The sequence below is a fragment of the Pituophis catenifer genome, unplaced genomic scaffold (genome assembly GCF_029215685.1).
Source record: "Pituophis catenifer annectens isolate HBS135680 unplaced genomic scaffold, rPitCat1.0.hap2 SCAF_10, whole genome shotgun sequence".
NCBI lineage: Eukaryota > Metazoa > Chordata > Lepidosauria > Squamata > Colubridae > Pituophis > Pituophis catenifer.
The window spans coordinates 8,222,125-8,240,775 of record NW_027256890.1 but is presented as its reverse complement, the minus strand read 5'-3'; the positions used below and the strand labels follow the sequence as shown (position 1 = coordinate 8,240,775).

At 46.8% G+C, this 18,651-nt stretch overlaps 1 protein-coding gene across 1 annotated transcript in view; it reads left to right on the top strand.

Moving 5' to 3' along the window:
* The window catches only part of TANGO2 (transport and golgi organization 2 homolog), a 56,451-nt gene that overhangs the window by 23,088 nt on the left and 14,712 nt on the right, over positions 1 to 18,651 (top strand). The window contains exons 4-5 of the mRNA XM_070951540.1: positions 973 to 1,092; positions 2,767 to 2,881. Of these exons, the coding sequence (XP_070807641.1) occupies positions 973 to 1,092; positions 2,767 to 2,881 (235 nt within the window). The remainder of the gene's footprint in view (positions 1 to 972; positions 1,093 to 2,766; positions 2,882 to 18,651) is intronic.

Sequence of the window (18,651 nt, the reverse complement as noted above, 5' to 3'; positions counted from 1 at the left end):
AGTATGAATACATTAAGAAGTGAAGAATAAGTTAACCCCTGACACCCTGTTCATATACTATTTACATAATGGAGAATAAGGCATTTACTTGTGACAATCCTTCCCCTAGGAATGGGGTGGGAATGGATTTGGCAATATCCTTCCCCTGGAGTGGGATGGGAATGGGGATTTTGCAGTATCCTTCCCCTGCCACACCTACCAAGTGTTGGTAAAATGAGGACCCAGATTGTTGGGGGCAAGAGGCTGACTCTGTAAACTGCTTAGAGACGGCTGTAAGGCACTATGAAGCAATAAGTCTAAGTGCTATTGCTATTGTCCTTCCTTCCTTCCTTCCTTCCTTCCTTCCTTCCTTCCTTTCTTCCTTCCTTCCTTCCTTCCTTCCTTCTGGTTGACTCAGCCTTCTATCCTTCCAAGGTCAGTAAAATGAGGACCCAGTTTGTTGGGGGCAATAGGATGACTCTGTAAACAGCTTTGAGAGGGCTGTAAGGCACTGTGAAGCGGTATATAAGTCTGCTATTGCTATTCCTTCCATCCTTCCTTCCTTCCTTCCATGCATCCATCCATCCATAGTGCACAGCAGTTAGAATGCAGTACTGCAGGCTGACTCTGCCCACTGTTAGCAGTTCGATCCTGACTGGCTCAAGGTTGACTGAGCCTTCCATCCTTCCGAGGTGGGTAAAATGAGGACCCAGATTGTTGAGGGCAATAGGTCTGTAAACCGCTTAGAAGGGACTGTAAGGCACTGTGAAGCAGTATATAAGTCTAAGGGCTATTGCTATTGCTAAAACGGGGCAATAGAAACTATGAGCTCAAATGTGGTCATAAGTCAAGGATTTCCTATACACCTTTCCTGCCTCACACCTGTCTGAGAAATGACTTCCACTTTTAGAATGCCGTTTGTTGGTAACCAACCACAGGTTGCTTAAAGGTGCCCACCCAGGTAATTTCTTTGTCTTTTGTTGTTAATGGCAGGCTTGGATATGGAAGAAGGGAAAGAAGGTGGATCCTGGCTTGGAATCAGCAAGAAAGGCAAGATGGCCGCCTTGACCAATTACATGCAGCCTCAGATCAACAAGCAGGCAAAAGGAAGAGGCAAGTATGTAGTAGGAAATGAGAGGATGGGATGTCACCCGCTTAACTAAAAAAAAAAAAATGTTTATCCGTAACTGTAATAGAGCCTGTAGTATATAATTATAAACTGTAATGACCATCTATAGTTAAAAAGGGCGTTCTTGGTGGTTAGACTGCAGTATTGCAGGCTGACTCACTGCCCACTGCCAGGAGTTCAATTCCTTCAATCCTGACCGGCTGAAAGTTGACTCAGCCTTCCATCCTTCCGAAGTCAGTAAAATGAGGACCCAAATAAGTGATTGGCAGTGATTAATTTAGCCCAGAATGTTTAGATTTTCTTTGGGACGAAATCTGCCCTCTCTTTGTGAATTGTTGGCTGTCCAATAAAGGTATTTTGCAAACAAGAAGTTGAATAACCTAAAAGCAAGCAAATGTTAATACTTTCATTGAAACAGGAACTGCGACATTCTGCTAAAATAAACACAATCTGTGGCTTAAAAGCTAACAGCTTTTTTTTTTTCTCACCAAGCTCCCTGGTCAGCAAATTACGTTGCACAACCTGCAAATATTTTTCGCGTTACTGAGATATCGTATTTATTAAACAAATGGCCCTCTAATTGATAGGGTGCGTTTTATTGCTCTGCTGGTCAGTAAGAGTGATAAAAGCCCAGGAAATAGAGGAGACAATGGAGAGACCAGGGGAAAAGACAGAACTAAATAAAGAAAAACAAGAAGATAAGAAGAAGACGGTAATAAAAACCTATGAAGCAATTCAGGGAAAACTACATGCTAAAAGACCAAAAAAATGATACTAGATAAACAGAAAGATATCTTTGAAAAGAAAATGGAGAGTTGGGCAGATCCTCTGGAGGTTTGGCAACAAAAGATAGTAGAGATGGAAGAAATACTTAAAATTAAAAAAGGAAAGATGTAGATAGAGAAGACGACCCAGGGATGAATGTGGGAGGCAAGTCAAAAAACGAATAAGAATTGAAATATTAAAACAGATGGCAAGAGATGACGGATAGAGGAAATGTTTTGTAACAGAAAATTGGCTTTACTAGGAGCTAGAATAGAGGCAGGCACAAGAAATAGGGGGAATATTATTATGCAAATTTCTCATACAATATATTAAAAGTAATAGCTAGATATAAAGATTAGAAGTTGAAAGATGGTGTATGTTCTAATGATATTGTTATTAGAATGGGGGACTAAAATGTTGAACAATTAAATAATGAAGGCTTATATTTTTACAATTTTTACAATATTATTACAAATTAAAAATATTACAAATATTTTTACAATATTACAATTACATAAGTATGATTTAAATAACAATATTAATACTATCATTACTAAGGTAAAGGTAAAGGTTCCCCTCGCACATATGTGCTAGTCGTTCCCGACTCTAGGAGGCAGTGCTCATCTCCATTTCTAAGCCGAAGAGCTGAACTTTCGGATGTTGGCAAACGGGCCGTTTCCGGCCTCCCCAAGCTCCTAGAAAGGCCCTGGAGCCTGGGAAAGAGCAAAAAACGGCCTACCATGCCATCACATGACAATACCATTACATTCTGACAGCTCATTCAATTCTGAAATACTACTAAGCTTACCTGATGTGGCAAAATATCTGGTCTCACTTCTGGGAAGAGATGCTTCCTTAGTTATAAACCACTTGTTATATTCCTCTCTTTGCAGGCGCCCTGGTGACCAATTTCTTGACGTCAGAAATGGACAGTTACTCTTACTTGAAGAAAGTGGCCTCGGAAGGACACCTTTACAATGGCTTTAATTTGATAGCAGCCGACTTAAGGTAAATCTGTAGTAAGCCTTCCCCATTTAAGGAGCGGAATTCAGAAACCGACTCCGCAGATGTTACGTGTTTGTTGCTTGATAGCAGAGGCTCCGTCCTACCTGTTATGTTTCTCCCCCCACCCTCCCTTAAGCACGGCATTTGAATTCAGAAATGGAGAACCACAACTTTGCCTGGGATTTTGGCTTTGGTTTTGATGGCCCGAGTTCTTTCTGAATCAAGGCCAGGGGGTGGGATTCAGCCGGTTCGAATCGGTTCAGGCAAACCGGATGGTAATTCTACATCTGGTTCGCCAAACCGGAAGTTGCAAGGACTAGCTGGCCCCACCCACTCCGCCCCGCCCCTCTCAGAAGTCTCCATGCAGCCCGTTTTGGATGTGAGGTAAGTGCAAGGCCTGCGCGGAGGCTCTGGGAGGGCGAAAAATGGGCCTAACGGAAGTATTGGAAGCCTGGAAATGGGCCCATTTCTGGCCTCTGGAGCCCGGGGGAGGCTGTTTTCACCCTCCCAGAGGCTCGGCGAAAGCTTCTGGAGCCTGGGAAGGGCAAAAACACCCCCCCACCCCCGCTGTGGTGCAGGAGGCCGAGTAGGCCGCACCCCCATGGCCAGAGGTCAGCAATCTGCGCCTCTGGAGCCACATGTGGCTCTTTCACCCCTCTGATGCGGCTCCCAGTCACTCAAAATATGTGTCACAACCACCAATGTACAACACCCACCGGCACGCGATTTATTGAGCTTTTCAACCCCCGGTAGGCCAACCATGGATAAATCCAAGAAAAGAAAAGTTTCAGAAGAAAACAGAACGTTTAATTCAACTACCTATGCTAGTTTTGTGGCCGCTCAAGAAATAGTCAGGCACGGGAAGGGTTTTGTGGCTCCCGGTGTTTTCTTTTCTGTGGGAAACGGGTCCAAATGGCTCTTTGAGTGTTTAAGGTTGCAGACCCCTGCCCATGGCCATGCCCACCCAGGCAGCAAACCGGTTGCTAACATTTTTCAATCCCACCCCTGATCAAGGCCATTTCCACCGCCACCCCAGTGGGAAACAGCTGGATGCTTAAACGCATGTTGCTCTTGCAGTCTTTTCAGGCCTGTCATTCATGGCTTCCGGAGTTCCCCCAATTGCTGTCATTCGGCTTTGCTTTTTTGCATTTCTATGGCTTTCCCAAACCGCTTCAATCCGCCGTACCCTGCCATCTGGCGACTTTTTCACACTGAGGCCCGTTTAAATCTAATTTATTTATTATTATTTATTATAATTTATTTGAAGAGCAGGCTGGTCTTTTGAACGCCTTGCCCATTGTCCTTGATGGTGAATGGAAACTAATCAAGGAGAGAAGCAACTTGGAATTGAGGAGAAACTTCCTAACAGTGAGGACCATTAACCAGTGGAACAGGTCACCACTAGAAGTTGTGGGTGCTCCATCACTGGAGGTTTTTAAGAAGAGACTAGACAACTACCTATCTGATCAAGTAGTATAGGGTCTCCTATTTGAGTAGGGGGCTGGACTAGAAGACCTCCAAGGTCCCTTCCGGCTCTATTCCGATTGATGGATTGATCGATTGATTTCCCAAGGTGCTGAGTTCCTGCACATGGACTGAATGAGAAGCACATTCCTGATACCGGAATTCTTAATGTTTAGCTTGCATGACAGCCTTTTCCTAACTGTACACTTCTGTGTTTCTTAATCTTGGGAACTTTAAGTTGTGTGGATTTCGACTCCCAGAATTGCCGAGCTAGCATGCCGGCTGGGGAATTCTGGGAGTTGAAGTCCATACATCTTAAAATTGCCCAGGTTGAGAAACACCGGTATACAGCTGGTCCTCAGCTTAAAATCACAATTAAGCCCCCCAAATTTCCCTTGTTAAGGAAGGCAGTTATTAAGTGAATCATGTCCTGTTTTATGACCTTTTGCCATGGTCAAATGACTACAGTTAGCAATAGTTTAGTTAGTTTAGTTTAGTTTATTTGATTTGTATACCGCCCTACTCCCGAAGGACTCAGGGCGGTGAACAGCCAACAATAAAATACATAAACACACAAAATTTAAAAACCCGATAAAATCAAATTAAACTTTTTGGCCCAGACAAATTAAAATACCCCAATAATTTAAAAACAGATTAAAATTTACATATTAAAAAGAGGGAAAAGATTAGGCCAAGCCCGCCTGGTGGAATAAAAAGGTCTTCATAGCGCGGCGGAAGGTGCGCAGATCCGGGATCCTCCGTATCTCTGGGGGGAACTCATTCCAGATGGTAGGTGCCCCCACAGAGAAGGCTCTCCCCCTAGGGGCCGCCAGTCGACACTGTTTGGCTGACGGCACCCGGAGGAGTCCCTCTCTATGAGAGCGTACTGGCCGGTGGGAGGCTATTGGTGGTAGTAGGCGGTCCCGTAAATAACCAGGCCCTAAGCCATGGAGCGCTTTAAAGGTGGTAACCAAAACCTTGAAGCGCACCCGGAAGACCACCAGGAGCCAGTGCAGCTCGCGCAGGAGAAGGTGTTACATGGGAGCGCCATGTTGCTCCCATTACCACCCGCACGGCCGCACTCTGCGCCAGTTGGAGCCTCCGGGTGCTCCTCAAGGGGAGCCCCATGTAGAGAGCATTACAATAGTCCAGGCGGGAGGTGACGAGGGCATGAGTGACCATGCGTAACGAGTCCCGATCCAGAAAGGGACGCAACTGGCGAATCAGGCGGACCTGATAAAAAATCCTCCCGGTCACGGTAGCACTTAGACTTATATACCCTTCACAGTGCTTTTATAGCCCTCTCTAAGCAGTTTGAAGAGTCAGCCTCTTGCCCCCAACAATCTGGGTCCTCAGTTTACTGACCTCGGAAGGCTTAGTCAACCTTGAACTGGTCAGGATTGAACTGCTGGCAGTTGGCAAAATTAGCCTGCAATACTGCATTCTAATCACAAGGAAGGAAGGAAGGAAGGAAGGAAGGAGGGAGGGAGGGAGGGAGGGAGGGAGGAAGGGAGGGAGGGAGGGAGGGAAAGAAGGAAGAAAATAAGGTGCATCTTATACTCCAAAAAAGACAGTATCTTCTAGACATATTCGCCATCTTGAGTTACTTACGGATTAATCAAAGTGGGATTTTTAAAAAATGAAACTCTGGTGCCACGATGCCAGGGGTAGCCCTGGTGCTATGGGTGACGAGCCAAAATCTTTGAATGAACCCGGAGCAGTTTAAACTGCACATCCCCAATCAAAATTCTTGAAAGAAATGACTCTTCCCACTGGGACCGAAAACATCCTATCGTTATCTGACCCTCGATTTCCCTCCCTCCCCCCCCGTAGTCAAAAACGATGTTCAAAAAGAAAGGTGGGAAAGAAAAGGTTATCCTCTCTTGACTGCAAATCACAGCGCCGTCATACATATTTTGACAAGGACAGGGAAAACATCCTTGGCAATAATTGCTTCGGAGATCCTTTTCTGACAGCTTGATCAAGCCGCTCGGAGGAATGGATGAGCAGCTCTTTAGAAAAATTAATAGCTGAACTCAGAGCCAAAGAGGAACGATGCTTAGTTTTCAAAACATGCCAAGACCCTCATGTTGGGCTTCTTTCCCACAAAAGGAGGATTACGGTTCTCCCTCTCCGTTGTACTTCAGATACAAGCAGATACAAGCAAGAATAAATGCAGCGAACGAGAGGCGATGCTGAATCAACAGTCATTATGACTGTCGTTTCGGAGAAACCTTGGTTTTTATAAAGGCCACATTTTGAAGGTCAAAGCGGTGGGTGGTAGATTTTATTATCATTTTTTTTAAAGGCTTCCTCAGTGTCCACGAGACTATTAGAATTCACCTCAGCTTGCGAGTCAAGGTAGCTGTTGTGGCTTGTCGACTGCCGGCCCCTTCCAGCAGCCGAATCAGATGAGGAGGAGGAGGCGTGGGAGTCAGGGCCAGCATCAAGGTAACCTGAGAGCTCCAAGGGAGAAGACGGGATGGAGCTGTCAGAGATAGAGACAGAGGCCGTCCATCGGCCCTCAGATGGAGAGTCAATAGCCCCCAGGTCTGGAAGTGGCCGATGCGGAAAAGGAGGAACAGCTGGGTCCAGTGCCTGACGCGTGGATGTGCAGAAGGCAGAGGAGAGGAGAGCAGTGGAAATCTATGGGCTGATCCTTGGGATGGAAGAGCCACCGCTGCTAGCAAGGCCTTAGCCTAGCTCTGGGGATAAAAGGCAGGGGGGGGAGATGAATAGGTGTGGCAGACAACTATTACTCTCCCTGCTGGACAGACTTGTTAGTCTGCGGTAAGAGAGAAACTTTTTGCCGGGGCTGCCAGCACTCCTAATAAAGGAATCTTTGAGTTAACTTTGTCGTGTTTGGGGAGCTGGGTCAGAACAGTAGGCCTCATCTCTGCGATGAAGAGACAATGCTGAATCCACGGTCATCACGACCATCGTTTGAGAGAAACCTGCTTTTTTCTAAAGGCCACATCTTGAAGGTCAAAGCAGTGGGTGGTAGATTTTATTTTATTTTATTTCATTTCATTTTTAAACTCCTCCACCGTGTCCAGGAGGCTATTAGAATTCACCGAAAGGCAGCTTGCAAGTCGAGGTAGGTGGCTCCGAAGCTTCCCTTTAAAACTTTTCAAAATGTCTTCAGCGGGAACAGCGATCTGAAGATCCCAGTGGGATCATAACTAGAGGTCAGCCGCGGTCTTGATTTGCTAATGTGCACTTGGACTGTCTGCCACGAAGCGAGAAGCCCTCCTAGAACAGAGGATGGAAAAAGGAGAAGAAGGGGAAAAAAGGAGGTGGCTTCCGATAGAGAGAAGAAACTTTGGATAACCTACATTTCTTTTCCTTATTTATTACATTTTTATGCCCCCTATATCCCCTATGACCGTGATGGCGAATCTATGGCACGCTTGCCACAGGTGGCACGCGGTGTTCTGTCCCTGTCTCACACACGCACACAAACAGACAGTCAGGGGTTAAATAAAATTGGCAGACAACAAATTCTTTCGATAAGAGGATTGGCAGCAACCCAGTAGCTGCTTGCCAAGAACTTTACTCATAAAGGGAGGGGTTGTTCCTCCGTCAGATAAACCCAAACAAGATACACACAGTTCAAGAATTGTCACGTCCAGTCCGTATTAAATCCAAGGCAGATAACGTTGTTTCCAAAGATACAATGTGACTTGCTAGTAGTTTAGTTTTGTCCATTACAGAGTCTGAATGGCCACCTCACCCCCTTTTATCCCCTGTGGGGTATGGTCCAGTGACTCAACTTAATCTCTAGCACGCCTCCTTTTCTGCTGCGTGCGCTTGTCTCTCCGATGCTGGCGTGGATCCAGCCAAGACTTATCTCCGTCACTGTCTGACTGCGAGGAGATACCTGGCTCCTGGCCAATTTCTCCTCCTGCGGGAGACACCTGAGGCATTGCCAGAGAGGAAGGTCCTGGAGAGGGAGGCCTGGCCAACTCCTCTCCTTCATATTCGGAGCCTTCTCCCTCCGATAAATTGGCCTCGGGGGTCGGAGTCACAACACGTGGAGCCATATCTGTGGGCATGCGAGCATTGCCCTAGTTCAGCTCCAGCGCGCATGTGGGCGCCGGCCACCTGATTTTCGGGCCTTCCGGGCCCACCGGAAGTCAGGAAAAAGACTGTTTCTGGCTTCCGGAGAGCCTCTGGAGAGCCTCCGGAGGGGGTGGGGAAGGCCATTTTTGCCTTCCCCAGGCTCCAGAGGCTTTCTTGAGCGAAAAATAGGCCTACTGGGCCCACTGTGCTATCATGTGCCAAAAGTGGGGGGAGTGCGGGGGGTCGCGTGCACATGTGCGATGGGGGCGGGCCACATTGAATTATGGGTGCGGGCACACACGCGCGACACCTCCACACGACCCCCGCTTTTGGCACGCGATGGCAAAAAGGTTAGCCATCACTGCCCTCTGAGGTGACTCTGGGAGGCTGGCAAGTTATAAGTAAGTAAAAATAATTAGGGGTCGTCCTCCACATACGACCCCAAGTGAGCCGGGGGTGGGTTCCACTTACCTTTACTACCAGTTCACAACAGGAGTGTGCACATGCGCAGATCGTCAGTGATGACTTCGGGGCAGATGGGCCGTGCCTCCCGCCGCCATTACTACTGGTTCGCAAAAAACGGTAGTGAGCCCAATATTTCCCTTGCGAAGCCAGACGTGTGTTCAGTGAATTTTACCCCGTTTTTATGCCCTTTCTTACCACAGCCGCTAAATGAATCGCTGCCGTTGTCAAGTTAGTACCACGGTTGTTCAACGGATCCCACGGACTTTGCTTGTCAGGCGGTCGCAAACGGGGATCCCATGACCCCGGGGACGCCGCAGACCGTCATAACTATGAGTCTGAATTTGGATCACGTGATTGCGGGGTTATGCCACAGTGGTTGAAGTGTGAAAAGCAATCGTCCGTCACTTTTTTTTCAGTGCCGTCGTAACTTTGAAGGGTCACTAAATGGACTGCTGTTAAGTCAGGGACTACCTGTAATTAAAATACTAAAACACTAAAACTACACAGATGGTGCTTTTAGAGCTATTTTGAAGCCAGGAATAAGAGACGGTTGGGTCTCTTGGTGTTTTGATTAGATTAACAAAATTGGAAGGGATCTTATAGGTCAGTGATGACTAATGATTTTTTCATTGTGTGTCGAAAGCATGTGTGTGCATGTGAAACGGCGCATGCGTGCCAGGACCCACAATGCAATTCGGGGGGCTGCACATGTACGCAAGACCCCCTACGTTCCCCCCGCCCCCCCCGCACATGCACGCATGCGCCCCCCGCCCCCATTTTGGGCCTAGTAGGCCTCCCTGCAGCCTCCTGGGCCCAAAAACAGGCCGCGGAGGGCGCACCACACACACACCCCGGGCTCTACCCACTCCCATGCATGCGTGCATGATCACAGCCCCCGTGCATGCGCGCACAACCCCCTATACATGCACATGTGTCTCCCACATGCGCCATCACAGCCCTATACCATTTCAGGCAAATCGTTGTGCAATCCCTTTTTAAAAACTTCCAGTGTTGGAGCATTCACAGCTTCTGGAGGCAAGTTGTTCCACTGGTTAATTGTTCTCCCTGTCAGGAAATTTCTCCTTAATTCCAGGTTGCTTCTCTCCTTGATTGGTTTCCATCCGTTGCTTCTTGTCTTCTGGTGCTTTGGAAAATAAGTTGGACCAGGGGTGAAATGCTTCTGGTTCAGACCGGATCACCTGATCCGGTAGTGATGGAGATGGGTGGTTCGGAGAACTGGTAGCAAAAATTCCCTGCCCTCCCCCCCTCATTGCCCAGCTGAGCCTTTACCTCTATCTATCTATCTATCTATCTATCTATCTATCTATCTATCTATCTATCTATCTATCTATCTATCTATCACTATTCATATACATCTGTCTCTCTCTCCATCTCTCTTTTCTGCAATTATGTCCGTTTATCTATCTATCTATCTATCTATCTATCTATCTATCTATCAATCACTATTCATATACATCTGTCTCTCTCGCCATCTCTTTTCTGCAATTATGTCCATCCATCCACCCATCCATCCATCCATCCATCCATCTATCTATCTATCTATCTATCTATCTATCTATTTATCTATCTATCTACCTATCTATCTATGGATGCGGTGGCTCAGTGGCTAAGACGCTGAGCTTGTCGATTGAAAGATCGGCAGTTCAGCGGTTCGAATCCCTCGTGCCGCGTAACGGGGTGAGCTCCCGTGACTTGTCCCAGCTTCTGCCAACCTAGCAGTTCGAAAGCAGGTAAAAAATGCAAGTGGAAAAATAGGGACCACTTTGGTGGGAAGGTAACAGTGCTCCATGCGCCTTTGGTGTTGAGTCATGTCAGCCACATGACCATGGAGACGCCTTCAGACAGCGCTGGCTCTTTGGCTTAGAAATGGAGATGAACACCGCCCCCTAGAGTCGGGAACAACTAGCACCTATGTGCGAGGGGAACCTTTAACTTTACTGTTGGGATTACCTTGTGAGCATCGGATAAAAAGAGAGCAAATCGGCTATCCTTCTCCTGAAAATGGCACTTCATTATTTCCGCCTCCCCCGCCTGCTTTTTTCTCTCTTTCTCCATCTTTCCCCCCCTCCCCATTGATGCTGACGTTTTTATGCCCGCCGTAAAACAATCCTTGCAAGGCACTTTTGTTTATAGGCCCGACATAGCAAGATGGGTGTGTATATGTTTGTGTGTGTGTGTGTGAGACAGAGAGAGAGAGAGAGATACGTCCAGTGTTTTTATGTTTTCATGGTTCAATTCTGACGGGTTCATTACCGCTTGGATTTTGCTGGGATGCTGTTGGCGGATTCCAAAGCATTAAAACCGGGGTGTTTCAGCCGTCTCTTTTGATAATAAGACAAAAAAATATATGAAACAATTGGGGGTGTCTGATAGTGAAAATTAGAGCAGATTAGAGCCACTGCGCACCATGGATGGATGGATGGATGGATGGATGGAAGGAAGGAAGGAAGGAAGGAAGGAAGGAAGGAAGGAAGGAAGGAATAGCAATAGTCCTTAGACTTATACACTGCTTCACAGTGCTTTTACAGCCTTCTCTAAGCAGTTTACAGAGTCAGCCTCTTGCCCCCAACAATCTGGGTCCTCATTTTACTGACCTTGAAAGGAGGGAAGGCTGAGTCAACCTTGAGCCAGTCAGGATCGAACTGCTGGCAGTGGGCAGAGTTAGCCTGCAATACTGCATTCCAACCACTGTGCACCATGGATGGATGGATGGATGGATGGATGGATGGATGGAAGGAAGGAAGGAAGAAAGGAAGGAAGGAAGGAAAGAAAGAAGGAAGGAATGAAGGGCAATAGCCTTTAGACTTATATACCGCTTCACAGGGCTTTTACAGCCCTCTCTAAGCGGTTTACAGAGTCAGCCTCTTGCCCCACAACAATCTGGATCCTCATTTTACCCACCTCGGAAGGATGGAAGTCTGAGTCAACCTTCAGCCAGTCAGGATCAAACTGCTGGCAGTGGGCAGAGTCAGCCTGCAATACTGCATTCTAACCACTGCGCCACCAAGGCTCCACAAATGTGGGGTTTTTTTGTAACTAGGAGGTGCCAGATCCCTCAAACAAGAGAACCCTCAATAAATCTCCAGTAGATTCCGCCCCCCCCCCCGTCCATGCTAGCGTTAGAATGTGCAATCATCCTTTTTGGGAATGAGAGCCTGATGGTGGTTGTCGTCGTTGTCATTTTTCTCACTTCCAAAATTGCCGGCAGCAGTTTTTAACCACGGAGGTGTGTATATTTGCAGAGATAGTTCTGGGGAAACCCAGAATGTAGGAAAAACAAACTGCAGATGTTCTGAATTAGCAAGCCTGCACGTCTAATGCATCGCCCACCGTCTCGGCCCACCCCCATCCTTACACTTCAAGAATCCTTATTCCTACATTACTCCCTCAAAATAGAAATTAATATCCATTTTGCCCAAGGACCGACGTTAAAAATAAGCCACCAGGGACTGACTTGTCAATAAAATTAGGATGATTGTTGTTTTCTTCTTATTTTTATTGTACAATCGGGCTCCATAAGTACATTCGAAGAGCTGGCTTTGATGAATTGCCTTCTCTATCACGTCCCCTCACTCAATTAATAATGGATTTCATTAATTCCAGTCCTATCTCCGTACTCAAGGATTTCTTAACTTCTGATTAGGAGAAAGCAACGCAGAAGAGCAAAAGAAGTGATTATCAAAGAATTCGAATAATTGCTGTGCGTCGAATGCAAAGGCTGTTTGTGGTTTAAACCATGTTCAAATTCTTTGTTTGCTTGCTTGTTGCCCGTCTCACTGTCAAGAGACTTTTGAATTTTTGGCCTTTTTTCTCAGTCTAGTATTTGAACTACAAGTCTATCTCTTTTGGGCAAAAAGCCCAGTTTCTATTTAACTTGGTTTTGATTTACTTAACTTAGTTTAATTACTAGAGCCAGTTTGGTCCCGTAGGTAGTTAAGGCGCCAGGCTAAAAACCAGGAGACTGAGTTCTAGTCCCGCCTTAAGCATGAAAGCCAATTGGTGACTCAGGGCCAATCACCAGGAGACTCTGAATTCTAGTCCCGCCTTAGGCATGAAAGCTAACTGGGTGACTCAGGGCCAATCACCAAGAGACTCTGAATTTTAGTCCCGCCTTAGGCATGAAAGCCAACTGGGTGACTCAGGGCCAATCACCAGGAGACTGGGAGTTCTAGTCCCGCCTTAGGCATGAAAGCCAACTGAGTGACTCAGGGCCAATCACCAGGAGACTGGGAGTTCTAGTCCCGCCTTAGGCATGAAAGCCAACTGGGTGACTCAGGGCCAATCACCAGGAGACTCTGAATTTTAGTCCCGCCTTAGGCATGAAAGCCAACTGGGTGACTCAGGGCCAATCACCAGGAGACTGGGAGTTCTAGTCCCGCCTTAGGCATGAAAGCCAACTGGGTGACTCAGGACCAATCACCAGGAGACTGTGAATTCTAGTCCTGCCTTAGGCATGAAAGCCGGCTGGGTGAGCTGGTTCATACCATTACTGAATGCATGGAATCTTGGCCAGGTTAACAAGCCTGCTTTAAACCAAGGTTAGCAGGAATCCTGGCTGATCTGGGCATAATAAACAATGGCCCTAGGTTTAGTCACCATGCAAAGCTCTCCTTATTTATTTCACTTAATTTTTGTATTAAGGAAACTTTTTTGCACGCGCTGCTCATTTGCATTGCAACCTCACAACTTATGGGCAAGTGGGAATCCGTGAAGATCTTACTCATCGACTCAGCACAGTTCTTTCCACAATCCTCTAAGATTTTCTTCTCTCTCTCTTTCCCTCTCTCTCTCCCTCTCTTTCCCTCTCTCTCTCTCCCTCAGTCTTTCTTTCCCACTCTCTTCTCTCCTTCCCTCCCTCCCCCTCTCCCCTCTCTCTCTTTTCTTCTCTCTCTCCTTCCCCTCTCTCTCTTTCTCTCTTTCCCTCTCTCTCTCCTTCCCTCCCTCCTCCCTCTCTCTTTCCTTCTTTCTTCTCTCTTTCCCTCTCTCTCTTTCCCTCTCTCCCTCTCCCGCACTCTCTCTTCCTCCCTCTCTCCCTCCCTCTCCCTCTTTTTTTAATCAAGACAAACAGGTAAGAAGAAAACAAACAAAAAAAACCCCCAAGGAATTGTAAATTAATTCGCACAGACGGCTACACAAGCGAGACCACATCTTTGATCCACTCTCTTTTGCATCGCAAAATACGCGCGATGCGTTCATTATTTTTTGTGTTTTAGTGTTTCTCAAACTTAAAAGGTTAACAGCTCCACGTGGCCTGTTTTTCTTTGGGGAAAAGACCCACCTAAAAAAGAGGAAGCTCAGAATGATGAATGCACAATGCAGGACCATCGTCTCTTGGGACTGCATCCTGCGTTTTGCAGGGAGAAAAGGTATTGAGTTTAAGAGGGGTTTCTAATCCCGCTGGGGAAAATAAAGTGATAAATCAGAATTATATTTGCCCTGGTTGATGTGACAGCTGTGCTGGGCCACACGCATCTCACTTGAAACCATAGAATCTGTTTGCACCCAAAATGGATGAAATTCCAGTGTCGGTACAAACAACTTTGAGGAAATAGGTAGAGAATCTTCCAATCCCACATAGAAAAGCATCCTTCGCCATCCAGAAAGAAAGAAAGAAGAAAGAAAGAAGAAAGAAAAAGGAAGGAAGGAAAGAGAGAGAGAAAACAAAAAAAAGAAAGAAAGGAAAAAAGAAGAAGGAAAGAAAGAGAGAAAACAGAAAAAGAAAGAAAAAAGAAAGAAAGAAAAAGGAAGGAAAGAGAGAGAGAGAAAGAGAAAGAAAGAAAAAAGAAAGGAAAAAAAGAGAGAAAGGGGCAGAGACATGGAAATGGTTATCAAGTGAGGAATGCAATAAATACTCCAGATTTTTAGCCTGAGCCATAAGCTAGAAGCAGGGATAAACTGCCAACGTGCCGATATCCCGGGGTGGCTGCTAATAAAATTATTTTTTAAAAAATTCTATTTTAGACACAGACGGAATTATGTTCATCTGTCAGAACAAGCGTGCCCGAATTTTAAAACGCCAAAATGGATGCATATTGCAGCAGCGTCTCCTAAACTATGCAAATGGCTTTCTTTGCAAGCAGCTTTCAGAAAGCGACGGGAATGTATTTTTTCCAACTTCGGAAGCTGACATAAATCAAACAGGAGCCGAACACGCTACCGACAGTGCCTAGCCTCAGTATTTAAAAGGGGAAGCGGGGGGAACAGAGACGAAAGCTGCTAAATTCACCCTGAATGGTATCCTCATTTCAAAATATGCAAAACCGTTTCTCTTTCTTCGGAAGACAAGTAACTGAAAGAAAGAAAGAAAAAGAAGAGATAAGGATGTGAAACCAACCCTTAGGAAGGAAGTGATGGGGTGTAAAAGATGGAAAGGAGGTAGGAACCAGAGAGGGGTCAGAAGGCAGTGGATTAGTTCCACTTTAGCCAGGAAAAACGCCGGATTTAGGTTCCAGATACTTGGATATAAATAGCTGAGCAAACTGTCATTTTTCTTATTAGGTTTCACGGGTGAGCTGGTATCTTGGGTTCCTCAGTTTGTTTAGTGACCGTTCAGAGTTATAACAGCATTAAAAAAAAAGTGACTTATTTTTCACCCTTACAATCTCCAGCATCTGGAAATTAAGGAGAAACTTCTTAACAGTGAGGGCAATTAGCCAGTGGAACAGCTTGCCACCAGAAATCATGGGCACTCCATCACTGGAGGTTTTTAAGAAGAGTCTAGAGACAGTCACTTATCTAAAATGGTATAGGTCCATGATGGTGAACCCATGGCACGCGTGCCCAAAGTGGTACGCGAAGCCATGTCGCCCGCCATGCGCGGCCTTGCCTGTTTGTCTCCTGGGTTTCTGGCGCGCATGCGCGTACAACGATCAGCTGTCCTTGGCACACGGGACAGTGTCAAAAACCGGTGTTTGCATGCCGTGTCGGCCAGCTGATTGTTGGGTGCGCATGCATGCCAGAACCCAAAAGTTTGGCTTTTCCGGAGCGCGATCCCTTCGCGCATGCGGCAATGCCAAAAAACCATCCTGCACATGTGCACCGGCCAGCTGATCCTCGGGCTCGCATGTGCACTACAACCCAGAAGTTCAGCTTTTCCGGAGCGCAATCCCTTCGCACGTGCGGCAGTGCCAAAAACTGGCCTGTGCATGCGCACTGGCCAGCTGATTATCTGGCGCACAGGTGCGCTAAAACCCAGGAGTTTGGCTTTTCTGGAGCGCGGCCCCGACAAGCACTTGCACGCTCGCGACATTTCCATGCAGCCCAAAACGTTTCGCCATCGCTGGGATAGGTTCTCCTGCTTGAGCAGGGGGCTGGACTAGAAGACCTCCAAGGCAGGGGTGGGTTCTACTTACTTTTACTATCGGTTCGCAATGGGATCGCATGCGTGCCTTGCTTTTGCGCATGCGCAGATCGCTTCTGATGACATCAGGGTCAGAGGGCGGAGCCTCCCGCCAGTTTTACTACCGGTTCTATAGAACCGGTCCAAACCACTGCTCCAAGATCCCTTCCCAACTTGTTCTGTTCTGTTCTGTTCTGTTCTGTTCTGTTCTATTCTATTCTATCCCCACAGTCAGGTGATCAAAATTCAAACGCTTGGCAACCGATTCATCTTTATGACGGTTACACTATCCCACTGGGGGAGGGAGGAGGGTCACGTCATCTCCCCATTTTGCGACCTGCTGGCCAGCAACAGTCAGCGGGGAAGCCAGATTCACACGTCGCTGCAGCAATTCACTTCGCAACAAAATAAGGTCGTCACTTGGAGCAAAATTCAGTTGACAGACGTCTCGCTTAGCAACGGAAATTGGGGGGGCAGTGGTGGGATTCAGCCAGTTCGCACTTATTCGGGAGAACCGGTTGTTAACTTTCTAAGCAGTTTGGAGAACCGGTTGCTGGAAGAAATCTTTTGTTTTTTTCCACTTTACAGGGCTAATCCTGTAAGGAAGGCAGGAAGGAAACATTCTGGTGGTGTTTCTAGCCTAATCTTTATTGCCCTGCTTATAGAAACTGCCTCTCTGGTTAACCCTTATTACATTGTAACAGCTAAAGTGAAGCGCCCATCGATGTGAGTGACATTGAGTTGACCATGCCTACACGCCTACCCAGCTGGTCATTACGGCAGAGAACCAGTTGTTAAATTATTTGAATCCCACCACTGGGGGGGGGCTCCATTGTGGCCAAAAATCAAAGACTACCTGTATTAATTTAATCTTGGTGGGGGAGAGGGGGCTGCTAAGCCTACTGTTGTTTTCATGATCTTTTGGGTGTCTGGCTCCTCCGTTCGCTAACAAAAATGGAACGCAGGAAAATTCTCATTTTTGCTGTCGTGCAGAAACGTCTCTATGAACACTTAAAAACACAAACACACTCATACACACTTCTGCAGCCTTCCCCCCCCCCCCACTTTCAATCCCACGCAGGGAGAGCTGGTTGAGGAAAGCTTGCATATTATGTAAAAATTGCAACTGGAGATTGGCTCCATTTATCAACGGTGGTGTTGAAGTGGTTTGCTCGCCATAAATAATAAGCGCATCTCCTGAGCGAAGGATAAGATTCCCCGATGCTGGGAGCCAGCTCCATAAACTCAAGATCTTGTTGGAGGAATTGACTGTTCCCAGGCTGGCATGCCGAAAGCTAATCAGGAGGAGCGAGACCTCTAGCGGCAGCTTCGCAAGATCGTCCTGAAAAGCTTGGAGGTGTTCGGAGAAAACGACCTGTCCTTGGTGCTCTCTGAGCTTGGCTGGGTTTGGGGTTTTTTTATTTTGGTTTTTTTTTGCAGACGTCTCATTACCCAAACTAGGTAACATTAGTGCTTTTGTCATCATCAAACAGCCAAGCTCGGAGAGTATCAAAGACCCCGCAGTCCTCTTTCTTTCTTTCTTCCTTCCTCCTCCTCTCCTCTTCCACCTCCATTCTTTTCTCCTCCTCCTTCTCTCTTCCACTTTCTCCTCTTCCTCCTCCATTCTTTCCTCCTCATCTTCCTCCTCCTTCTTTCTTTCCTTCACCTCTTCTTCCATTCTTCTCTCCTCCTCCTCTTCCATTCTTTTCTCCTCCTCCTTCTCTCTTCCACTTTCTCCTCTTCCTCCTCCTCCATTCTTTCCTCCTCCTCTTTCTCCTCCTCTTCTTCCATTCTTCCTCCTCCTCCTCTCCTCTTCCTCCATTCTTTTCTCCTCCTCCTTCTGTCTTCCACTTTCTCCTCTTCCTCCTCCATTCTTTCCTCCTCACCTTCTTCTTCCTCCTTTTTTCCTCCTCCTCCTCTTCCATTCTTCCCTCCTCCTTTCTTCCTCCTCCATTCTTTTCTCCTCCTCCGCCTGTCTTCCTCCTCCTCCATTCTTTCCTCCTCACCTTCCTCCTCCTCCTTTCTTTCCTCCTCTTCTTCCATTCTTCCTCTTCCTCTCCTCTTCCTCCTTCATTCTTTTCTCTTCCTCCTTCTCTCTTCCACTTTCTCCTCTTTTTCCTCCTCCATTCTTTTCTCCTCACCTTCCTCCTCCTCCTTTCTTTCCTCCTCCTCCTCTTCTTCCATTCTTCCTCTTCCTCTCTTCTTCCTCCTCCATTCTTTTCTCTTCCTCCTTCTCTCTTCCACTTTCTCCTCTTTTTCCTCCTCCACTTTCCTCCTCACCTTCCTCCTCCTCCTTTCTTTCCTCCTCCTCCTCCTCCTATTCTTCCATTCTTCCCTCCTCTGCTCTTCCTCCTCCATTCTTTTCTCCTCCTCCTCCTCTATTCCACTTTCTCCTCTTTCTCCTCCTCCATTCTTTTCTCCT